This window comes from Erpetoichthys calabaricus, chromosome 18 (genome assembly GCF_900747795.2).
Source record: "Erpetoichthys calabaricus chromosome 18, fErpCal1.3, whole genome shotgun sequence".
NCBI lineage: Eukaryota > Metazoa > Chordata > Cladistia > Polypteriformes > Polypteridae > Erpetoichthys > Erpetoichthys calabaricus.
Window position 1 is genome coordinate 891,069 of NC_041411.2, and position 23,734 is coordinate 914,802.

At 41.4% G+C, this 23,734-nt stretch overlaps 1 protein-coding gene across 1 annotated transcript in view; it reads right to left on the reverse strand.

Moving 5' to 3' along the window:
* The window catches only part of ttc28 (tetratricopeptide repeat domain 28), a 461,839-nt gene that overhangs the window by 113,317 nt on the left and 324,788 nt on the right, over window positions 1-23,734 (reverse strand). The window contains 2 exon segments of the mRNA XM_028825418.2: window positions 17,487-17,617; window positions 19,852-20,124. Of these exon segments, the coding sequence (XP_028681251.2) occupies window positions 17,487-17,617; window positions 19,852-20,124 (404 nt within the window).

The window sequence follows — 23,734 nt, forward strand, 5'->3', positions numbered from 1 at the left end:
TAAGAACTTGATGCATTGGTAATCTTGTACACTAAGCAGAAGGCAATACAAAAGGATGAGTGAACATCCTCAAAGAGCAAGCTGGATGCTATTCTTTGAGCAACAGCAGGAGGCAGCCCAGTGGCACTGGAGCCAGTAAAAGTGTAGTACGGTACCAGTTCAAATACAAAACAGGCTGACCCATTCTGATGCTCTCTGAGGCAATGCAGAAATGAGCAACTTCAGGCTGCCGAAATGATAAAAAGGTATGCAGTAATATGACCGAGGCTTCCAGGGAACCTGCCATGTGACTTGGCTGAAGCTCACCACCTTTCTCAGTGTTATGTTAAAGAGTACTTATGATATCACACAGGCCCAAAGTAACTTAATTTCCATTTATTTTACTAGTTTTCTTTATGTTTAATTAATACAGACCTGTTCTGGTGGGAAGCAGAACAGGTTTGGCCATAATAACTTTGGTTGACTGGCAGTTTTATTGTTATCTCAGCCATGCCATACATAAGTGGCTAATATGGCCCACACGTTGGGACTTGTGAATCTTTTTTTTTTTATTATTTAAAATGATTAGCCTCCTTAGTGTTAGACCTGAGCGTCACTGGGGTTGTGAAAACTGTTAAAAGCATTTGTCCCGAGTATAGACATGTAGCATAGACCCAAGGATTACTTGGGCTGTAAAAGTGTTAACAGCATTAGTCTTGAGCATTACTCGGGCAACAGTATAAGTAGGTCTTATGTAAGTGTCAGGCACTAGCATCTTCTTGTCTCAAAATGGTGTCTGGTAAGAAACATTTTTCAGCAGCCCAAGTGTTGCACACTCTTGACAGTGATACAAGCAGTGATGTTGAGGAACCTCTCATCAGCAGGGTTGACAAACCAAGTCTTTCTTCAGGCAGTGAAACTGAAACGGACAGTGAATCCAAAAGCAATTGGGATGAATCTGAAAGTGATGCTCAATTGTATTTGGGTTTCTGTTGACTCTGTCAAAAATAAACCAGCACCACCTCATTTTGATTCTGTCGGGCAGCCAGGAATAAAAGTGAATGTTGACAGCCAAGATCCACTTACTTACTTGAAGTTATTTCTTGATGATGATGTGATTGAAAGAATTATTTTTGAGACAAACCATTATGTCTTGGGTAAATGACCGTACACATAAGCAGTTTTCCTGTTTTGATAGTATATGCTGTATTATTATTATTAATCATAATTATTATTTGTGTCATTATTGTACTTTTTACACTTCAGACTTTATACTTTCAGAGTTTTGTACGTTTTAGAAAGATCACATTTAATAAAAATGTCATTTTTCACCCCAAAAAATGCAACACTTTTTACAGGTTTTTTTTTGAGAAAAAAATGTATGCCAAGGAGGTTAAAACAGTACACCCCCTTTATTCTACCAACAAGCAATGAACTTATTGCTATTAAGCTTTAGTGAGACAGAATCCGTAGTTGTCAATGTGCAAGTCAAACCTGGGTTGAGATCCTGTAGATTCAGTAATGTCTGATTATTTTATTTATTTTTATTCAGCCCATCAAAAAGGATGTGCTGATGAATAATGAAAGAGCACAGTGGAAAAAATCACAGAAAGCTGTGTTGGAGATGAGAATTCAATGCTATGTTTTAATTTCCATTGAGTCAGTTTGTTGCTGTCAGAAATATGGAAACTCTACTTTGAAATGATTAAGTTCCCAGTGAAATTACTGATGGGATTAGATGAATGCATGGTGGCCAATCTACTTGTATCATTTGACTGCCATGGGGTAAAGATGTGCAAACAATGTGTTTGTGAGTAGCGGTTGTGTAGTTTCACATACTGTTTGTATAGGCCTTTGTGTCATCTTTCTTTAGCAGAGAGCTCAATGGCAGACTGCAGAAGCATAATCTGTTTTTTGTTTGTTTTTGTGAGAAATTATTTTGTCTAGAGCTCTGTCTTGGTGATCACCATAGCCAAATTCAATTAGCTTTCCAGGAATTATCCAATTAAACATAATACTGGAGATTGTGTGGTGACATAGCACTGTGAAACGTCCTGTTTTAATGCAGCTGCACCACCAAGAAACAAGACAGACAGATCTGGGGATTTATAAATAATATAAATGTTGGAAAGTTGTCCTGTTGCAAGTGTGCATTTCTGAGAGAACCTCACAGCACAAAGCTATTATTCATGGTCACTCCTCACCTTAGAGCTTCTTGAATGTAGATAGCAATTACTACAATGATTCTGCAACAGTTTGAATTGGTTTAGTCTATCTATATAGTATACATGCTAGTTTATCTGTAAAGTATGGTGTAAGAGCCAATCCTAGAAAGTAATGTTGAACTTATTTAAGTGTTTGCTTAATTTCAATAATATAGTACCAGTTTCTTGTTGCTTCCTGACTATGGTATAGCATGGTATTAACATGAGAAAGAACTCTGTAGAACAAAGTGTTAATTAAGTTAGGAAATAGTCTTACAGCTAGCGTGAACTGTTAGATATGTCTGCTAATAGGAGATGGCATAAAGTCTTCTGACCATATTTAACATGCATGGCGCGCTTAACTTGCTTAAAACTAGAATTTCCAATGCCTACGAAAAAACTCATAAACCCGGCCCACCTTAAATCCGTTCGCACCTCTCCGTCAGCCTCTTTTGTTTTGTAAATGTGTCGATAAGCCCAAGCAGCCTGCTATCCCATCCTTCTACTGTCACAGAAACAGCAAAAACCTCGTTTATCAGGGAGTGAGGTAGTACCTAGAGCTGTATAGGCTAATAAAAATATGTTGTTATTTGGAACACATTCATTTCCTGTGTGTTCTGTATCTACAAAGATCTATGTAAGTGTAGATGACAGGAAATGCAAGAAATGTTGAACACATACCTAAAAGACAAACTTTTTTCATGTTTTAGTACTAACGACAAAATTTTGACATGAAGTGTATAATGTGTGAAGACTGAAGTCCAAATATCAAATAAGCACTTTCACAAAAGTTACAAATATAACAGAACAAGTGCACTTTTATTCAAGACTTTAACCGGAGAAAAAGAAATCAGGTTACGTGTAAGAACTGCTGACTCCTATTCAAAAGGTCACGGGTTTGAGCCTTCTTGTGTCCCAAAATAAACGTTTTGAGTAGTGAATGACTCTTATTGTTACTATTATACAATAAAAACATACATTTGATTTGAGTCATGTTGCCAAAGCCTTTTCTTCCTCTGTCTATCCACCTTGCCTGTTTAAATTTGTCTTTAAATCATACCAGTAGTGCCGCCCATATTGAAAATAGTGGTCTGCAATTATGTACATCTGGAGGTTTGTATAAATATAAAATGTGGCCATGCAAATAGGAATGAAGTGTTAGCTTGGAGTGGCATTAGATCTTTGCTTGGAAACCATTTGAAGATGATGCAGCTTATTTTGCTTGTTTTTCCCCAAGTCCCGATGCCGTTGACCTGAACTAGAATACTTTTACTGCAGAAAGTCTTCCCTATTATGTGCTTCTAAACCGTCTAGACATGTTTAGTTCTAGCAGCTGGTGTGGGCTGGGCATGTGATCAGTAATAAGGGGTGTTCAGCTCTGTTTGGTGAGGCGATTCCTTTAAAGAAGGTTTAATGACTACTTTTGAAATCTTATTTGTAATTAGGTCTTACTCTACTGCCTTTTATCATTCCGATTTTAATAAGGAAAATGGACTTAGAAGGTACTTCAAAACCTGCATTGAGAAGTGAGCTGTTTCAATTGTCCTCTACTCCCCACAAAGTCCTAAGGTTAGATAAATCTGACCAGGGTGTCAAAAATGACATATTTTATTTGGTCATTATTTTTTCAGTAAAACATTAACATATGGAAGCCACATGTGAAAACACAAAGTGCACACCATGTAGCTTGTAGAAGCACCTTTACCAGCAATGGCTTGAAGTAATGGTTTTCTGTCCCCGTTTCTGTCATTGTTTTGAGATGTTTGGCACATTTCACATTCTAATACTCATCAGTTCAGGAACAGTTTGGCTTTCCTAAGGTCCTGACTCAGCCTCTTAATGAGCAGAGGCCTGTACAAAACCTAGCTTCTTTTTTCCTTTTGTTAGTCACTGACTTAAAGACTTGTTGGTATGTGTAGGGTTGTTCTCCTGTAGCAGAGTCCAGTCCAGTTACAATGCTGCAATATGAAGATGGAGTCATGCAAGGTATGCACTTATTTAGACTCATTTTCTGAATTTAGACACATGAACTTAACATTTTCCATGCGCACAGATGCCTGTCAATACACAAATGCAGGTTTTGCCTCCTTTGGGATTTCTTCAGATAAACCTTTTTGATGCTTGCTTCTGGGAAAATTGTCAACTATATTGAATGTTTTTCATCCACCTTAATAAATGGACATGTGTCTGTATATCTGTCTGGATGCAATGGATTTGTTATATGCCATTTGGTATGGGATTCGTAAAAGCAGTGCAAATGTGTATGATGTGCCATCTGTTGGAGTGAAAAATGCAGTGAACTTTTATTACTGCAGTACATGCATCACAAGATACATTCCAATAGATGGTGAACTGCAAACGTCTTATATAAAAAGGGTGACCAGACCAGGCAGTTCCAAGCAACTACAGGCCAGTAAGCTTAACGTGCATCACAGGTAAAGTAATGGAAAGAATTATTAAGGATAAAACTGAGCAGCACATGGCAAAAACAGGAGTTTTACTGAACAATCAGCATGGGTTCATAAGAGGGAGTTCGTTTAACTAACATGCTGGAATTCTATGAGGAAGCAACAAAAGGTTATGATCAGAGTAGAGCTTTATTTATCTAGATTTCTGAATGCATTTGATAAGGTGCCACATGAGAGGTTGAGTTCATAGTGTGGTGTGTAGATGGGTGCAGAACTGGCTCAGATACAGGAAGAAGAGGGTGATGGTGCAAGGAACCTTATCAGAATTGGTCAGTGTTGGGAGTGGTGTCCCTCAGTGGTTAGTGCTGGGGCTGCTTTTATTTTCAATATATACAAATGATTTGGTTAGGAGTACAAGTAACAAGCTGGTTAAGTTTGCAGGTAATACCAAGCCAGGTGAATTGGCAGATAATCAAGAATCCAGTGAATCTTCACAGAAACACTTGGGCAGCACACGGACTTGGGCAAATTTGTGGAAAATGACGTTTAGTGTCAGTACATGTAAAGTATTACATGTAGGAAAATTTGAATGCACAATGGGGGTCTGAAAATTGATAGTACACTTTATGAGAAGGAACTTGGAGTTGTGGTGGACTTGACACTATCAATTGCTAGACAGTGTTCAGAAGCTATTAAGAAGGCTAACAATGTCAGGATATATAATGCCCTAATGTGTAGAGTACAAGTACAAAGAGGTTATGCTCAAGTTTTATAACACACTGGTGAGGCCTCATCTGGAATACTATGTGCAGTTTTGGTCTACAGGCTCCAAAAAGGACATAGCTCTGCTAGATACAGTCCAGAGAAGAGCAACTAGGCTGATTCCAGGGTTACAGAGAATGAATTATGAGGAGCAATTAGACATTTGGGCAGTATATATTCTAAGATCATCTGACTCCAGAATACCCGAGGGCTTTAAGAGGACCAGGAGGTGAAACATAGTCATGCACCAGGAACGAATTGAAACCTTAAAGAAAACTTTTTTTATACACAATACATAATCTCTAACCAGAAATGAAATTCAGAAAGAAAACCATAAGATTGAAAGCCAGAAATTCAAAAAGGAAATGAGTGCCACATTTCATAGTATTTTTATCCAAATCACGGGGTGCAGAACGAATCCTAGTGCTGGATTTACAGGGTTGCACTGATGACATCCAAAACAATGTTCCATATGAACTGAGGGTAGCCTGCAGGCAACAGGAATCCTAACGTTACTGCATGCAAATTCAAAACAAAATAACGCTGCTTCACCATGAATGAATTAAACCTTATATTTTGGAAACATAATAATGCAAGGAAACCAAAGAGAAAAATTCCAAACAGAGATAAAGCAACCCATATTCCCAAGTATATTTACTGTATGTTCTAAAACATGTATTTCAAGAGGAAAAAAAATTCAATGTGAAAAAATCATTGCAGCAACCCAATGCTAAAAAGACAGTTTTTTTATATTCTCTTTCACAGAGAACACATGAGTGGGGGGAAAAAAAACAATCTTTACATTCATTTTAACGGTGGTCTAGCAGGTGAATTTACTTTGTCATTCGTTGAGGCAGCATTGGAATCTCAGCGTACCATCTGAATAATGGTCGATCTCATGAAGCAGTTAGTCAAGTGCTATCTTCACCTTTACAGTCCCCATTTTCTTACTTGTTTATTAGTTTATTCAGTGTGAAAGACTCTCAACGTATGCCATGTGTAGATGCTGCACCATGACTAACTACATAATGCGGATGCATTCACAGTGGGTACAATTTATTCAAACTCAATGCTACTGATCACTCAGGGTTTTTCTCTAAGTATTTTTGTGTCATAATGTTCCATAAGGACATGCAAAAAGGTGCTATAGGACTTAGTGTCACCTACTGGTAACCCATCCAGGCATTTATTTCCCACTTCCATTGCTCCAGGTATAGAAAGTGGCTCTCTCACGCCAAGTTAGGAAATGCATTGACACATGGATAAACATCTCCTGCCACGGCTAGGATGGGACTTTGGTAGAACTAAGGGATCCTTTGTACTTCAGAAGGAATGCCTGCTGGGAGCCCCACCTCAGTCAGACTTCTGAACTCTGCCACAAGGAGCAGGCAGGGAGTCTGAGTTTGCATCATCAACAAAGCTCTTGCCACCTTAACGAGGAATGGAAAATGCATCGGAGGTGGTTTTATAGTCTGGCTTGGTGTGTTGAGTTGATTCAGCTCAGTGATTCGTTTCCAGCGGCCGCTAACTGGCGGTTTGCTGTCAGTACACAAAAAAAAAAAAACCATAAGACAAGGCAAACCCCAAGTGGCAGACTGTCAGACAGTAAGAAGGCTGCAGAAGGCCTGTCCTAATCTAAAAGTGAGCTGTGTTTCTATTGTGGCTGATGGGCATAAAGCTATTAGACAAGGAGCCACGTGATCCAAAAAGGTGGAGTAATGTTCTAAGTGGACACCAGAGATGCCTCTCTAATTAGATGTTTAATGGATTCAAGGAAGCAGAACCCAAACAGGTCCATCTTTGCTTTGTACATGCTCTGAAAGTTCTTTCATGGTTTCTGTTAAGTCTTACGCTATATAGTCTCTTTTGAAATTAGTGCCAACACCAGAAGTTTAGAGGAGCTAATCCAATGAAATGGTCAGTCCTTAACAATGCAATGTGGCCTTTCTCCTGTCAGAGAGAGAAAGAAGTTTGGTAATGTAGAGTAATATTTTATGTATTACTTAGTATTAGGTTAAGCTTATAAGTAACAGTAAATAGAAAAGTCTTCCAGTTATGCTAAGAAGATAAGCAATAGAAGCATTACTGAATAATTTTCATCTATTTGTCTATCTGTAAAGCACTTGTCCTCCAGGTGTAACGAGAATGTTTACATGCTCTTTAATACCTCTGTCATTTACAGAAACCTGGTTTCTAGAATGCCGTGTAAACCCCTATTTCGTTTAGAGAAACTTGAGTTATTTGTCTCTGAGAAACAAGGTTAACACAGTAATGTAGATAAATCCACAAGTAACCCAGTTATGTGGCCATGTGTAAACCTTTAGGTGGGTTACACTTAAGGATTTTGTAGTCTGTGTATATCACTGCACAGTGTTTGCCTGAGTGCTCGCTTTCAACAGTCACAGGTGGAAGCATCCACAACCTCAGTTTCCACAGGCAAATGCCCATGTGATCTCTTAATCCCTTCTCCTGGCTGAAATAATCTGGACTCAATTTCGGAAATTGATAAATTTATATGGAAGAGCTTTACATGCAGTACTAAACTCAGCAGCAAAATCATGGGAGCAGTGGTCCAGATATCATGTTAAAAGTAATGTGCATTGCGTAGTCGAGATGCTTTAAATAACGGAATAACTTAATGTAATACTTATTAAACTAGAAAGAACTGCTTTATTAATATCACGGCAGCACTGGGTGCAAGGAAAGAAATCAGCACATCTACTGGTATGCTGGTCCTTTGCAGGGCTCAATCACATAACCAAGCAGAAAAGAGTGTGCTGCATGCAAGTTGGTAACAAATTTATGAATGAAGTGTCAGTTTAGTTTTAATCCAGCTATTTACTATACATATGCTTAAGTAGTGTGATCAGGTGATGCAGGTCCATACCTTGAGTCATCAGTGGCTCAGGGCCAGCGAGGATGTGAAAGGGAGATGAGTGTGATTTACTTCACAGCACATCAAGGAGTATACATTGTGACAGACCGCTGGGGGTGGTACCCAGCCAGGATGCCCGAGAGGACCGGAGGAGGGCTTGCGCCTCCTCCAGATCACGAGTGGGCGACCGTCCTGGTTGTGTTTGGGGCCACGGGTGCAGGGTTTGGAAGTCCAACCCTGTAGGGGCCCACGGTCACCGCCAGGGGGCGCCCCAGTGCCTAGAGAGCCCTGGATCTCAGCACTTCCGCCACACCTGGAAGTGCTGGGGGGAAGAAGAAAGGGGACACCCGGAGTCCTTCCTGGTGCGCAGCCGGCACTTCCACCACACAGGGGAGTGTCGGCGGAGGAGTGTCGGGGAGCACCTGGAGCCCATCCGGGGGGGTGCATAAAAGGGGCCTCCTCCCTTCAGACAGTGACTGAGTCGGGCGAGGAGTGGACAAAGTCTTGGTAGAGAAGAGTGGAGGCGGCCTGAAGGAAGCAGGCACTGGAAGGAGAGGCCTGGACTTTGGGGGATTGGTGCTGGAGGCACTGGGTTTGTGCGACTACAATAACTGTAAATAGTGTAAATAAACGTGTGTTGGGAGAACTTACGATGTCCATCTGTCTGTGTCCGGGCTGCTTCTCACAACATATCTAGAAAACAGAAGAAAATCCTCCCGGGTTCCTTGCCTGTTGGCTGCCATGATTCTGACAATGAGGAGGTTTAACTTTTTGCTTTTTAAGCAATATAATGACCTTGGAGTGTTTTGCCAAAGGAAAACTCCAGAAGTGAAATAACACCATATAGATGGAGGTTTTTAAGAAATCCGGTTTCAACCTTAACTGCATCATTCAGCTTATCTGGGTTCTGTGTGTGCATGTAAACACACAAGGACAGGAATGTTCTTGCACATCAAATTTCTACGTCCTGATTTTGCTTATATTGAAGGTTAACACCTTATAATTGTACTTTGGTATTACTTCTTTCTATGATAAAGCTTCGTACAAACGCTATCAAGGGGACATACATTCGCTCTGGTGGCTTGTACTCTCTGTATATATCAATAAATTAACAGATAAATGATCTGAGAACTACTGGTCCCCTTGTGATCCCAACCCGACAGTAATCACAATTAATCAGTGCAACAGATTCCTCTGGAAATGTCCTGCCTTTCATCCTGGTGTGGCTAAGTCCTCGGTTTTGAATACCCAACAACAGTGTCCAGGGACTGCCTAGCATGTGAGAGCCTAGGCCTGTGGACTGCTCAGGTGAAATCGGAGTTTATGTGAATTTCATTTTTTTCTTTATTTTTCCTTGCCTTTTATTGCCTTGCTGGTGATGTTGATGGTACTGTTTTCAGTTAGGTTGCCACATGTTAATATCATGCTGGCCATTTTATTAAAAACTGGCTGATTGTGCGTTAGAGTGCCTGCTCTTAAACTGATTTCAAATTGCAGTTTACTTGGTCAATCATTGGTCAGTTCCTGTTTGGTTTAAAAGTTGTCTGAATTCAGTGCCTGTTTAAACAACTATGGTTCTGTCCAGTGCTTTTGTGTATTATTGTTATTTTCCTGGTATATCTAGCCTTTCTGGTATCAATTACTCTTTTGGATCTCCCTCACATTTAAGACATAATCCTGTGATGGTATCTCCTCTTTACTCCCCTTCCCTTTATCCTTTGAAAACTCTTCTAAGCCATGCAGATGGGCCACAAGGTGTACCTGCTGTTTTGCCTGAAGGCCATTTATCTCACTGAAAGGCTTGTAGGTGTCTGCCACTACAGCACAGCACTACTTTACACCTGTTAGACGGCTAATTCTTTATCATGTATCAAACAAAGCCATAGTTGTGATAGATGACCCCAAGGCTGCCCTTTACAGGATGTATAGTAGTTTGGTGCCCTCAAGATTACAGGAAAGCTGGGAACTGCTTCTCATGAGCCTTAGCAAGGAATTACATTCTCACACTAGGGAGATTATTTGAAGACCCTACCTCTAGTCACAATTAAGGCACAGCTAGCTGGAAGATGTTGGATCAAAGAAGCCTTATTAATTACTGAGTGATGAAGATAAATATAAATGCAAACTGGCGCAGGGGACAGAAGAGATCAACTCTTGTGACATGAAACAATCCATTGCCTTATATATAGTAATTATAATAATTCTTTACAATTATATAGTGCTTTTCTCATTACTCAAAGTGCTTTTCATTGTGAACGGGGAGCCACTTCAGCCACCACTAATGTGTAGCATCCACCTGGATGATGCAATGGCAGCCACTTTGAGCCACTACGCTCATCACACATTAGCTCTTAGGTGGCAAGGGGTGAGAGTAGAGACCCAGTTAAAGACAGGGGAGGATTAGGGTGTCATAATTAATGTGGATTAAATGTAGCCTTCACATCAGGATTTACGAAGGATGCCCAGGGTCCTTTTATAACAAAAGAGAGTCAAGACCTTGGTTTAATGTCTCATTCAAAGGATGACGCCATTTTTCAGACCACAGGGTAAGCACCCCTTCTGGCCTCACCAACACCTCCTCTAGCAGCAACCTAGATAGTCTCACATTGAAGTGCTGGTCGTGCTTTGAACATGCTTATCTTATCAGTTTGTCCCATGTCAGAAAAAATCACAAACTAACTGGTTCCCTTTACAGTTGATTAATATGCCAGCTGTCTAATTCTGAGCCTGGCCTTCATTACTTCAGGTGCTGAGCTATTCCTAAGCTCTCTGATGCCTCCTATCTTTAAACTTTCAACCACTTTGATTCTATTTTGCTGTAAAAACACAAGTTTTTCTTGTTATCCTGTGATGCTCATGTCACCTGAGCCTGAAGGAGACAGTATTTTCTATGTATATTGACACTCTTCTAAAAATCATTTTTTTTTAATTTATTTAGGAATTCGCTATTTTTGCTATATATTAAAAGGGCTACAGTTTACCAGATGCCCATATAGTGATTGTCCCATCAGTGTACAGTCCTTTATTGCTGAGAACCACCTGGATCTCTCACTTTTTAAGTTGCGACAGAGACAACTGATAGGCAGCAATGCTCCAACCTTGTGTGGCCTTTTCCCCTTAAGCAGAGATGTAGGCAGTCTGAAGGTGAGCAGACTTGAAACGGGAGTTATATCAGTCTGAGATGCCTCAGCCCTCACACCAGCATGTTAAGTAACTCATGTCCAGGTAAGCTGTCATTCCAATGCTAGGTCAGCAGTTCTTCCTTCATTACAAATGAAGCTGCTGTCAATAGGATGACCGGTAACTTAATGTGATTGCTTTAGCATATGGTACCATGCTTGTTTGGGTCCAGCTGTGTATCCAGTGCATTAGGGAAATGCTTCAGCTCCCAGTGATCTTGAAATTAGACTGGTGAGCAACTGATCAAAGTGTAGCATTGAGATCTGGTTGGTGAAATTCAGGAGGCCAGCAGCTGTCAGCAATGCAGCCATCAGAGCAGACTGAGGCAAGTCTAAAATGAAATGTCCCATTGCCTTATTCTTGCCAAGGAACACAAGCGGCGTTTCCTCTTATTGCTTCTTCATCCCGCACCACCAGCCGAAGCTATTTTTAGGCATGACCTCACTGTTATTTTATTGAAGAAAAAATAATTACTGCTACCATATAATGATCATTTTATATAAAGAGGAATCTCCTAAAGCCAGTAAAAACTTTTTCTTTATTTCTTTTTAATGCCAAGAGGATAACGAGTGGCTGGAAATAATGTTATTTAACGTTTTTTCCATATTGAGCTGTTACAGACTTTCATAGACAGGTTATAAGATAACAGACTGTGCATCATTGTAGAAGGTATGTTCTGAATCTGGTGTCCCCCAGTGTGCTTCTACTATGTGTCACTTTGTGAATGCTTTGACCCCAAGTGGCAGTTGTGTTTTTTACTGCAAATGTGACAGGAGTTTCTTCTAACCTATTCTGTTCACTGCTGGCAGACCTGCCTCACTGGTCTAGCTGGTGGACAAGGTTCATTTATTGTCAGGTCTTCTGAGCAGGGCACAGTGGTATCAGTGCCCACTGAACATCGTGCAAGGGACACTGAAATGGTGAAGCACCCATTCTTCTAACTTCCCTGAGAAGGCATAGCAGAGACACAAACTCAAGGTCTTTGGTATACAAGCTGTTACTGCTGTTGTAAAGGGGATCTCCATCAGCTGGTGACCATGCTGACTGCCAGCTGCTGCTGTGGAGTGGCACGTTGTGTAAAAGCTGGCTGTCAGCCTTGTGGCCCTCACCCCTCCATTTATAGCTAGAGATGGTAGGAATGGGTGTGTCTGTTGAAATCCAGTCTGTGTGAATGGGTAGGGATTTCTGCAAGATTCAATATTACTACTACTACTACTATTTATCGAGTTATTTCCTCAAGGTCTATCATGAAAGAGGGACTTTATAAATATTCAATCCAACTTTGATGCATTTCCCAAATTGGTTGGTGCAACTGTAAAGAAAGAAGGAAAACAATTGTGGTGGCACAGAACTTTCCTCTTTGAAATCTTGAAAGATGCAGAAAGCCAATTCACCACTTGAGAGCAGCAAGTTCAAAGGCCAGGCGTGGACACCAAACAAACATATCTCTTTAAATGACATGTAAGGTTAAAAAAACAAACAAAAAACAAAAGATTTGATGTTTACTATTGTACATGACTGAATGAAAAGACTGGCAGTGAAGTGGAAAGGAGAGCAGCCATCGAAGGGGAGGTGGCATCTTTGATATTTCACATGCTGTAATTCAGTGCTTTCACAGAAATAAATAAATAAATAAATACTTTTTCAGGCACGTTGCTACTGACAGCACCCTAGCAGCTGTCATCTCACATTTTTCCAATCATGCTTTTTGACAGACTGAATGGATTCAAATGTGTGTGAATAATCTGATAATTAAATACGATGTTGACGATGTTCATGTTCGTTCCTTTCCAGTGCCTCTTAGGCTTCAGGCTTGGGCTATGCTCTTTGTGTCTGTCTTGAGGATACACGGGCATTAGATTTATGCCTTGAGACCAGCCAGCTTTCCAATCAGCTTTGCTACTGCCCCACAAACACAGGAGAAAACAAATAAGAAGCTGATCTTTCCTTCTTCAAAAAAGACACAACATAAAGAAACGGCCACTGATACTATAAACAATTTTTTTCGAGTTTCTTTTTCTTAGAAAAAAAACTGCCTTAGTTCTGGATCTATGCCAGTTGCACCACGTCCATCCATGTTCCCTCCATCCCTATTACAGTGTCCTCTTCACATCCATCCCACCTTTTTATACCTTTTGATCCTCGGGTTCAAAGTTCCCTTGGTTTCTTTTCTCTTGGGGATTAATAAAGTTCCTGCGGTGGGTTGGCACCCTGCCCGGGATTGGTTCCTGCCTTGTGCCCTGTGTTGGCTGGGATTGGCTCCAGCAGACCCCCATGACCCTGTGTTTGGATTCAGCGGGTTGGAAAATGGATGGATGGATTAATAAAGTGTATCAAATCAAAATTTCTTACCTCCTTAACAAAACATCCTGTCAGGTTTGTAGTCTCCTTTACCTCCCTTATTTACCTTATCATTCTCTTCCTGGTCTTTTCTAACTTTTCTTTATAACTCTCCTTCATCAGCCATACAGCCCTTCCCGCAGTGCCCATAAACTTTTACGAGGAAAAACATACAGTCATATGAAAAAGTTTGGGAACCCCTCTCAGCCTGCATAATAATTTACTGTACTTTCAGCAAAAAAGATAACAGTGGTATGTCTTTCATTTCCTAGAAACATCTGAGTATTGGGGTGTTTTCCGAACAAAGATTTTTTAGCGAAGCAGTATTTAGTTGTATGAAATTAAATCCATCCATCCATCCATTTTCCAACCCGCTGAATCCGAACACAGGGTCACGGGGGTCTGCTGGAGCCAAATCCCAGCCAACACAGGGCACAAGGCAGGAACTAATCCCGGGCAGGGTGCCAACCCACCGCAGGACACACACAAACACAACACGCACACACTAGGGCCAATTTAGAATCGCCAATCCACCTAACCTGCATGTCTTTGGACTGTGGGAGGAAACCCACGCAGACACGGGGAGAACATGCAAACTCCACGCAGGGAGGACCCGGAAAGCGAACCCAGGTCCCCAGGTCTCCCAACTGCGAGGCAGCAGCGCTACCCACTGCGCCACCGTGCCGCCCTGAAATTAAATCAAATGTGAAAAACTGGCTGTGCACAAATGTGGGTCCCCTTGTAATTTTGCTGATTTGAATGCCTGTCACTGCTCAATGCTGATTACTTGCAACATCAAATTGGTTGGATGAGCTCGTTAAGCCTTGAACTTCATAGACAGGTGTGTCCAATCAGGAGATATAAAGGTATTTAAGGTGGTCAATTGCAAGTTGTGCTTCCCTCTCCTCTGAAGAGTGGCAGCATGGGATCCTCAAAGCAACTCTGAAAAGATCTGAAAACAAAGATTGTTCAGTCTCATGGTTTAGGGGAAGGCTACAAAAAGCTATCTCAGAGGTTTAAACTGTCAGTTTCAACTGAAAGGAATGTAATCAGGAAATGGAAGGCCACAGGCACAGTCGCTGTTAAACCCAGCAGGTCTGGCAGGCCAAGAAAAATACAGGAGTGGCATATGCGCAGGATAGTGAGAATGGTGACAGACAACCCACAGATCACCTCCAAAGACCTGCAAGAACATCTGGCTGCAGATGGTGTATCTGTACGTTGTTCTGCAATTCAGCGCAATTTGCACAAAGAACATCTGTATGGCAGGGTGATGAGAAAGAAGCCACAAACAGTCGCTTGTTGTATGCCAATGCTCATTTAGACAAGCCAGATTCATTTTGGAACAAAGTGCTTTGGACTGATGAGACAAAAATGGAGTTATTTGGTCAGAACAAAAAGCGCTTTGCATGGAGGAAGAACACCGCATTCCAAGAAAAACACCTGCTACCTGCTGTCAAATTTGGTGGAGGTTCCATCATGCTGTGGGGCTGTGTGGCTAGTTCAGGGACTGGGGCCCTTGTTAAAGTCGAGGGTCAGATGAATTCAACCCAATATCAACAAATTCTTCAGGATAATGTTCAAGCATCAGTCACAAAGTTGAAGTTACGCAGGGGTTGGATATTCCAACAAGACAATGACTCAAAACACAGTTGGAAATCTACAAAGGTATTCATGCAGAAGGAGAAGTACAATGTTCTGGAATGGCCGTCACAGTCCCCTGACTTGAATATCATCGAAAATCTATGGGATGATTTGAAGCAGGTTGTCCATGCTTGGCAGCCATCAAATTTAACTGAACTAGGGAGATTTTGTATGCAAGAATGGTGAAAAATACCTCCATCCAGAATCCAGACACTCATCAGAGGCTATAGGAGGACAGGGTCTAGAGGCTGTTATATTTGCAAAAGGAGGCTCAAATAAGTATTGGTGTCATTGGTGACTTTGAAAGCTCAGCCAATGAGAAACAAAAATCCAAAGAATTAAGAGGGGTTCCCAAACCTTTTCATATGACTGTATTAGCTTCAATATTGATTTCACCCCTGCAACCATAGTATTCTCGATGTCATCTGAACATCTCTGTTCTCTCCAATTTCAGAACTCAAAACAGTTCTAACTGTTCAGAACTGTTGCTCACATTCCTGATGTGTTGTGCTGCACTATGCACTGCTTCCCTCTTGATAGCTGTGAGGTCTCAATAGTGTTGGAGGCAATTGTTTGTTTGGGACAGGACTGAGACTAAAGCTGACATTTACCTCTGGTGCAGAAAATTCTAAAATTCTGGTGCCAAACTGTTTTAATTTTTTTTTGGTAATTTTCCAGTAGCAGTGTGCCATCTAATCCTACCCCACACTAGGTCACACAGTTCCTTATGTCTCAAAATCTACAAAATTGTAACACAGTTTCCTTCCTGTCACCTGACACTGACTGAGTGTAGAAACAATATTCAACATTTGGTGCACCACATGAGCATTAGATCTAGGAGAACCTAAGAAACTAAATCAGCAAAGAGTGAGAGATTGGTATATTCTAATGGACTGATGCTGATTGCAGGCCATGTCTTCTTCTGTTTGGTACTTGTCCTGTCAGGAGAGGCTCCTAAGCCCATATATAAAGCAGATGAAAAATGTTGTTGAATTAATGTTATAATCCATGTAGAGAAAAGCCAAGCAAAATGACACCTTTTATTGGCTAACTAAAAAGATTACAATATGCAAGCTTTCGAGGCAACTCAGACCCCTTCTTCAGGCAAGATAATCTTTTTAGTTAGCCAATAAAAGGTGTCATTTTGCTTGGCTTTTCTCTACATTCATAATGGCTAACACGGTACAACACCCTAGTACTACTGTTATAATCCATGGAATTAAACTAAAAAAAACTAGGCACACGCTTTCAATAATGTGAATAAAACAGGAGACTGGAACTTACTGTAAGTGCAGCCCTGGCCAGTATGATGACTCCTCCAGCTCACCTGTGGAGGTGCAGTTTTGCTCTTGGAAATGATTCCAAAGTCAAGAAACCTCATGTTCTAAAGAAAGTACCTCCTCCTTACACTAGTTCTGCTCAGGTTGATCTACTCAGGAGGTTGTCATTGGGAGAGCAGGAGAGGGCAATGGTCATTCAGTAAGCATTCTCCAAATAGAGATATGTGTCTATATGAACATAGACATTCATAGCTCACATTCTGCTTCTTCACGCTGAGAACCTGGTGTGACAAGATGCCTGTTCTAAGTGCAGCACCCACAAGTTGCAGAAAGGGAGAGACTCTCTTGGAGGATGCATAGCAAAGCTGTGTGACTCAGTTAAGTGGAAGGACTGGACGACTGTTAAAAGCAGCAAGACTTGTGTTGATACCTCATAACATGGACGCCTATCCCGATATGTCTAGCTGGAGGGCTTGGTTTTCTGTCTATAAATTCCACTATTCTTACATGGTGTACTTGCAGTACCGATATGACAAGATGACGCATTCTTCACTTATTCGTTGTCTTGCCAGAAAAGGTGTTTTTCCAGATACAGTGTCATAGAACAAGTCCAAAATCTGCTGCATGTTCCAAATCCCAGAATTCCAGGTGACAGCACAATAACCAAAAAAATTAAATGAAGATGGGAACAAAAAAAGACCAGCAATACTTGGACACAGGAACAACATTTCATTTGTGAATCTCTGGCCTAACAGGAACATCTCCTATCTGTCTTTAACCTCATGGTCAGACAAATTGATGGTATGATTCTTACCTCTCTTTCCTTCAACTTCATGGCGAGCACCAGCTGATGTCTGTGGTTGGTCAGGGCCTCTCGATAGTTCCCCTTGGAGAAGAATGCCGATCCCAGGTTGCCATGGGCCCGACATTCGCCCGTCTGGTCACCTGCAATGATCCCAATAGAATGAGCTGATCGGATCCTCATTGTTCAGCAACAAAAGCTTCTCTATTTAGTGGATATTGGAGATTAAGGCAGATGCACAAACTGGTCATGATGCCATGGAACAAATCTTATTGGACAGTTGATCCTGCTGCAATTGGCCAGCCTCTTTGGAAGTATACATCAATAGGGAGTGAGTCTATTTGTGAGTTGTGCTCCCACCAAGAAACATTTAGTGCTGGCATGAAAACCGCTCTCATAGTCTGCCGACTTAATTACTCAAAATCACTTTGGCTTTCTGTTTAATCGGAGAAGCCTGAAAGCCAGCAAACTCACAAAAAGCTCCACATTACCACCCCCCAATACCACAAGGGAACAAGGCGGCCAGATTCTTTCTGTTAATTGCTTTACCATTTTCCCTGAGTGAATGCAAGGGAATATGAAAGCAAATGATTACAAAGCTGCATCTTGGTGACGTGGGGTAAGTCTTTTGACTGCTGCCATTCCCTCCAGCACTAGGGAGCCGTCCTGCTTGGTTCTGTAGATAACCGTTTTAACTCAGCTTGTGTCCTTAAGCCAACACATTTTGCATTTTCAAAGATCTCCTCACAGAAAAGAATGAATACAAATAACTGACGTCAAAGCCCCAGCTATTAACATGGTGTAGAACCTGATCTGTAAGAGAGGTGACCTAGCATGCAAAGATGGTTGCTCCCATTTGGATCTTTGTTACACTGCATAGGAGATGTGCAGTGTATTTTGTAAATGCCATTTCTTTGCTGTGCTTTATTTTAAGGCGAGTGACATTTTAAGCTAGCTTGAAGGATTGTTAGGGCCGTTCGTTTTTATTTACTGTATTACCCACTCTATTACAAATACAATATATGTAATGTCAAAGTATGAGCACTTCACCAGTAATGCTTGATCATGTCAAAAGGTTTGAGTACTATAGACACTACAACTGCGCAAGTGGCATGCGTTTTTGTAGCTAGTGTCAAGGACAAAATCCTAGTGTGCGACTCCCCATGGTTGGGCTAAACTTTGTAACAGTGAGGAATTTGAATGTAACACTAAGACTAACCCAGTTTCCAATTACCTTAGAATGAAGGAGAATCATCTGGAGGGCTGATGAGGGCAATTCTGCCAAAGACTGAAAACACCTCACTTCTTTTACTTCTGCCCTGGTATAAATGCACCCCACTGACAGGGATAGGTCATCAGTCACAAGTGGGTCTTTATCAGAGGTGTATTTCCAATGAGGGCTTCCACTCTACTAGCCTAAAGTGCGTTTCATTGATTGAACATTAAAGGGGGTTAGCCACTGGTACCCAAGTCTTCTTTTGTCTTCTCCCCTGTCTGTTTTACATTAGTTTCAATCTGCCTGTTAAATCCATTATTCCATTGTGTCTGCATGGCATTTCATTTCATTGTAGTGCTGTAATGCATTGAAAGAAGATGATCCATTTAGAACCCTAATCTTTTATTAGCTCAGCTACATAACTGAGGTTTGTGTCCCAGTATTAAGCAAAGAAATATGCTAGTTTGATGCAAACCAAATACAAAACCTCCTATAATGCACACATCTGTCTGCAGAGAGTGTGTGGGTCAGAGAGATGAGCCATTCTGGCAGTAGTGCGCTGTGGTCCATACTCTGGTCATCAGGAATCATTGAACTCAGTTGCATCAAAGTAATGACACAAAGTCGATTTCTTGAATAGTGGGAACCTCCAGATATTAGACATGGCGCAGTGAGCAGGCACTGGGGAGGTTGAGAACAAGGCTATTAAAAATGCTGCAGTTTCTAGTGCCATCTCTAATAGTACTGTGAGAGTTCAATTTCCCTGCCACATTTTATTACTGTACAAAACGGCGGTAGACTGCTGAATCCCCTTATGGAGGGCATTTTGACACTGTATTTCAGTGGCCTCTGACATATCTGAGATGCAATCGGCTAGACGCTCTTTCAGAAGTGATAACACACAGCCAGACTGACCACTGGGTCATGAAGACTCAAAAATGTGCTTGGAATGTAAGAGTAGGCAGAGCCCTTTACTATACCACTCACACTGCAGCCTGAAAGAATCCAGATTACTACAGGTATCTGCCCACAGGCATGGCATGCTTACCATTGGAAATGTAATTTTCAGAGGTACCCGGAGCATATGCTCGCCTACTTCAGTAGCAGTGTCCCACTTTTCAGTGTCACTATGCTTGTTTTATAAGCAGTGTCGTCTCTTACCTAATGTCTTTGCCACTTCCAAGTCCTGTTGCATGTAGCCAGTGCTCTTTTCTGTGTTTCCCAGGGACCAGTAGGCACTGCTGAGGGCTGAAAAAACAGAGCCACGCAACTTGAGGCTGCAGGTTCCGATCTTGAGTGCCGCCTCCAGGACGACAACTGAAGCACCATGATGGCCGGCAGTCAGCAGCTCCTGGCCAATCACAGACACCACCACAAAGGGGCTCTTGTCGAGCTTCATCTTCTGAAGCTGCTGATAGGTGGGCTCCAAAGAATCTGCATTGAAGACATGAAAGGAGAAAATTGTCTACCATTTGGCATAAAGAGGCAGGGGGTTTTGGTGATGGGGGATTTTGGCATTCAGCAAGAGCAAACTGGGACAGACATGTGGAGTACCAGACTTCTAGCAGATACAAACATATTCCTCGAGCATCTGTGACAACAGAGAGACATGCAGGGAAATCGAGTCCTCTTCCATGATCTTCGTCCCCGCAATAAGAAGAATATAATTAGGGAAGACATTGTTTTCAATATACAACCAAACACAAAAGCCTAAAACATACATCCAGCATCCATTTATAGATTATATTTAATTTAATATTTAATTGAACAGAGTTTTTATCCAGAGCTAGTTAAAATCCCATGGGCAAAGTGTGATTGTTAACATATTTTGACACTCTGGTCACACATGGAGGCAGAGATGTTTAAGTCTGTAAATGTCTGATCATATAGTGCCTTACATAGTTGCTTTGTACATACAGTACACTTAATTTCATTTTTGTGCATTATGAATGCTCAGGGCCATTCAAGGAAGCCTGTGGTGCTCTGACGGGTGAAGTGAGCTTAACAGGAAGTTAAGTCTGTAAATGTTTTTTTATATAGTGCCTTTCATAGCCCTTGTACACATTAGGTTCAATTGTTTTCCAATTCATTTTTGTGAATTATGAAAGGAGAGTTGAGTGGATTGAACTTTTTCATTTTTTAAATCAAACCATTTTATAACAAACCCTGTCCCGAGAGGCTTTTCAGCTACACTAAAGCTGTTTATATATTTATTCAGTGTAACCAGAGGGGAGGTGAAGGGAATCGGTCAGGGGACTACAAGTGTCTCAGTGGTAGCAGAGGCCACTTTTTAAAGGTGCACTATTCCCAGCATGTTGTGGACTGGAGTGTCTGAGCAGAAGATATCAAAGGGGTATTTCAGTTAATTTTGTGTTTTTAAGATGGTTGCTTTTCTTACAAGAATAAATTAGAATGTGTAAAGACTTTCTTTTCAGTTTTCACATGCTCTATCCTGTTTTTGTGTCGATACCCAGAGGAGGTCAGAGTGTACCCCATTGGCTTAGCACCATCGGAGCTGTCCTGGTTTGAGGCTGAGGGCTTATTTGTAAGTTCCTACACTCCAGTTAGCTCTCCCAACAGACAACACTGCCTTGGAGCAGTGAGCACATGCATGGACTATTAGGGCCCATAGTTAGGAATATGTGCTCTTCCTTCCTGGCTGCCAGTGCATAACACGGTGGGGTGCAGAGCTGTTCTGTTATGTCCAAGTACAGCCAATGTATGACTCAATTTTATACACTACTTCTGAGGGTAAAGAACTACTCTGGAGCCCAGGAAAATGCAGACAAAGAAAGATGGAAACTTTGAGCCAAAAAAAACTCTTAAAAACATGACTGACAAAGAGCACAAAGTGGCAGCCAAGTGCTGCATCGGCAGGAGGGTTATCCAGATCTTTGTAGGTTCAGCGAAAAGGGCCAAGAGAGGGCTGCTAGAGTGAAATAGGGCTACTGTTGATAACAGTGAACTGACCTCACTTTTCCACTTTTACTGTCTTACACCAACAGGGCCAACATGACACCGGCGGCTCATAGATGTCATCACCTGGCTTTGGATAACCTCTAACTGCTTAATACAAGTGGAGATGGAGCACAAAGAAATGTCTCTGCCTACTAATTAGTCAGCGTCTCTGACCTCGCTTGTCCTTTGGCCTCTACTGAAGTGCTTCATGTTTTCCTGACAAGACGTTTTTGATTTAATAGCATCTTTCTTTAGAAAACTATCTGTGTGCCACTGTTCTAAAATGTTTCATTGTCTCAGACTCTCCATGCTGTGGCATTATTGGAAAATCATATTATGGAGCTGAGCAGAGCGGTGTAGAGCAGAGCTCTTATTAAGTGCACACTGATGATACTTTTGATAACTGTGACACAAGGCTATTTCTATACATCACTTGAGTTTGCAGGATCATCAGTTAAATAAGCAGTCTATAAACTCTTGTGCCACTTTAAGAAGATTAAGCCGCCTTCTGAAAACAAACAATTCTTCTCTTTTCTGAATCCGTTTTTTAATAATCTGTCTGATTCATATAAAGACTAGCCTGTTTCAAATGATATTCTTGAAACATTGTGTTAAATCTGTAGTAAACATACCCATTCAGAAGTATGAAAAATGAAATGTTTGAAGCTACGTCAACAGGTTCGGCATGAAGGCCAAAAATGTTTTTTTTTTTTTTTTTAAAATAGCATATATTCTCATAAGTCGAGTCTTGAAACCTGAAAAATCGATCATAAAATCAGACCCTGAATTATAAGGCTGTTCAAAAATGCGACACTTTATTTATTTTTTTTGTTTTTTTTTACATCTTTTTGTCTCCTCCAATCTCACAGTAGTTTCACAGACGTATCGAACTTTGTTGCAGCAACACAGTTACCAATTTTTTTTCACCACTTCAACAACGTTTAATGTAAAACCAGCTTCATATTTTGTTCTGATCGAACGCTCCATTGTAGATAAGGGATGCTCTTACGATAAAGGTGTATGAGGGTGTGAGATACAAAAAACACAAATCAGTGCAATTGTTGCTTCGGAATAGTTCAGGTATTACAGTGTGGTCACCTAGGCGAGAGAGAGAGGTAGGTTAGGAGCACGCGCTGATACAGTGCATTGCCGCACCCAGTGTGCTCTGTGGTTACTCTCTCAGGTGGGCGCTGGCATATCATAATCTCATGGACCAATAGCGTGAGTTTTCTGCGTTTCACTAATACGGCCTACATTATAAAATACCAGAAGTTGTACAGTAAAATCAAGTCCTGACTTAACCGCAGGAGAACTTATCTAAGAGTATATACGGTACACAGATACTTGTACAGTATCTAATGTCTTGTGTGTTTTGGTATGCAGTGTGGTGTAGTGGTTAAGGCTTTGAATTTGAAACCCTGAGACTGTGGCTTCAAATCCCACTACTGACTCTCTATGACCATGAGCAAGTCACTTCACTTGCCTGTGCTCCAACTGGAAAAATGAAAGAAGTAGAACCAATGTTGAAAGTCAGCCTTGGATAAAGGCATCAGTCAAATAAGTGAATATCCATCCATCCATTTTCTAACCCGCTGAATCTGAACACAGGGTCACGGGGGTCAGCTGGAGCCAATCCCAGCCAACACAAGGCAGGAACCAATCCTGGGCAAGATGCCAACCCACAGCAGGACACACACAAACACACCCACACATCAAGCACACACTAGGGCCAATTTAGAATCGCCAATCCACCTAACCTGCATGTCTTTGGACTGTGGGAGGAAACTGGAGTACCCGGAGGAAACCCACGCAGACACGGGGAGAATATGCAAACTCCACGCAGGGAGGACCCAGGAAGTGAACCTGGGTCTCCTAACTGCGAGGCAGCAGCGCTACCACTGCGCCACCGTGCCGCCATAAGTGAATATATATAACTTTATTGTTGCATGTCAGCCTAGTTCCCCTCAATAACAACAGTTACTTAATTCAAGCCACACAGCTGATAGGTACATTTTATTTATTAAATAGAGTATTGGCTCCAGTAACCACCTACCTTCCACCTTAGATAGTTACTAGAAGGGTGTGG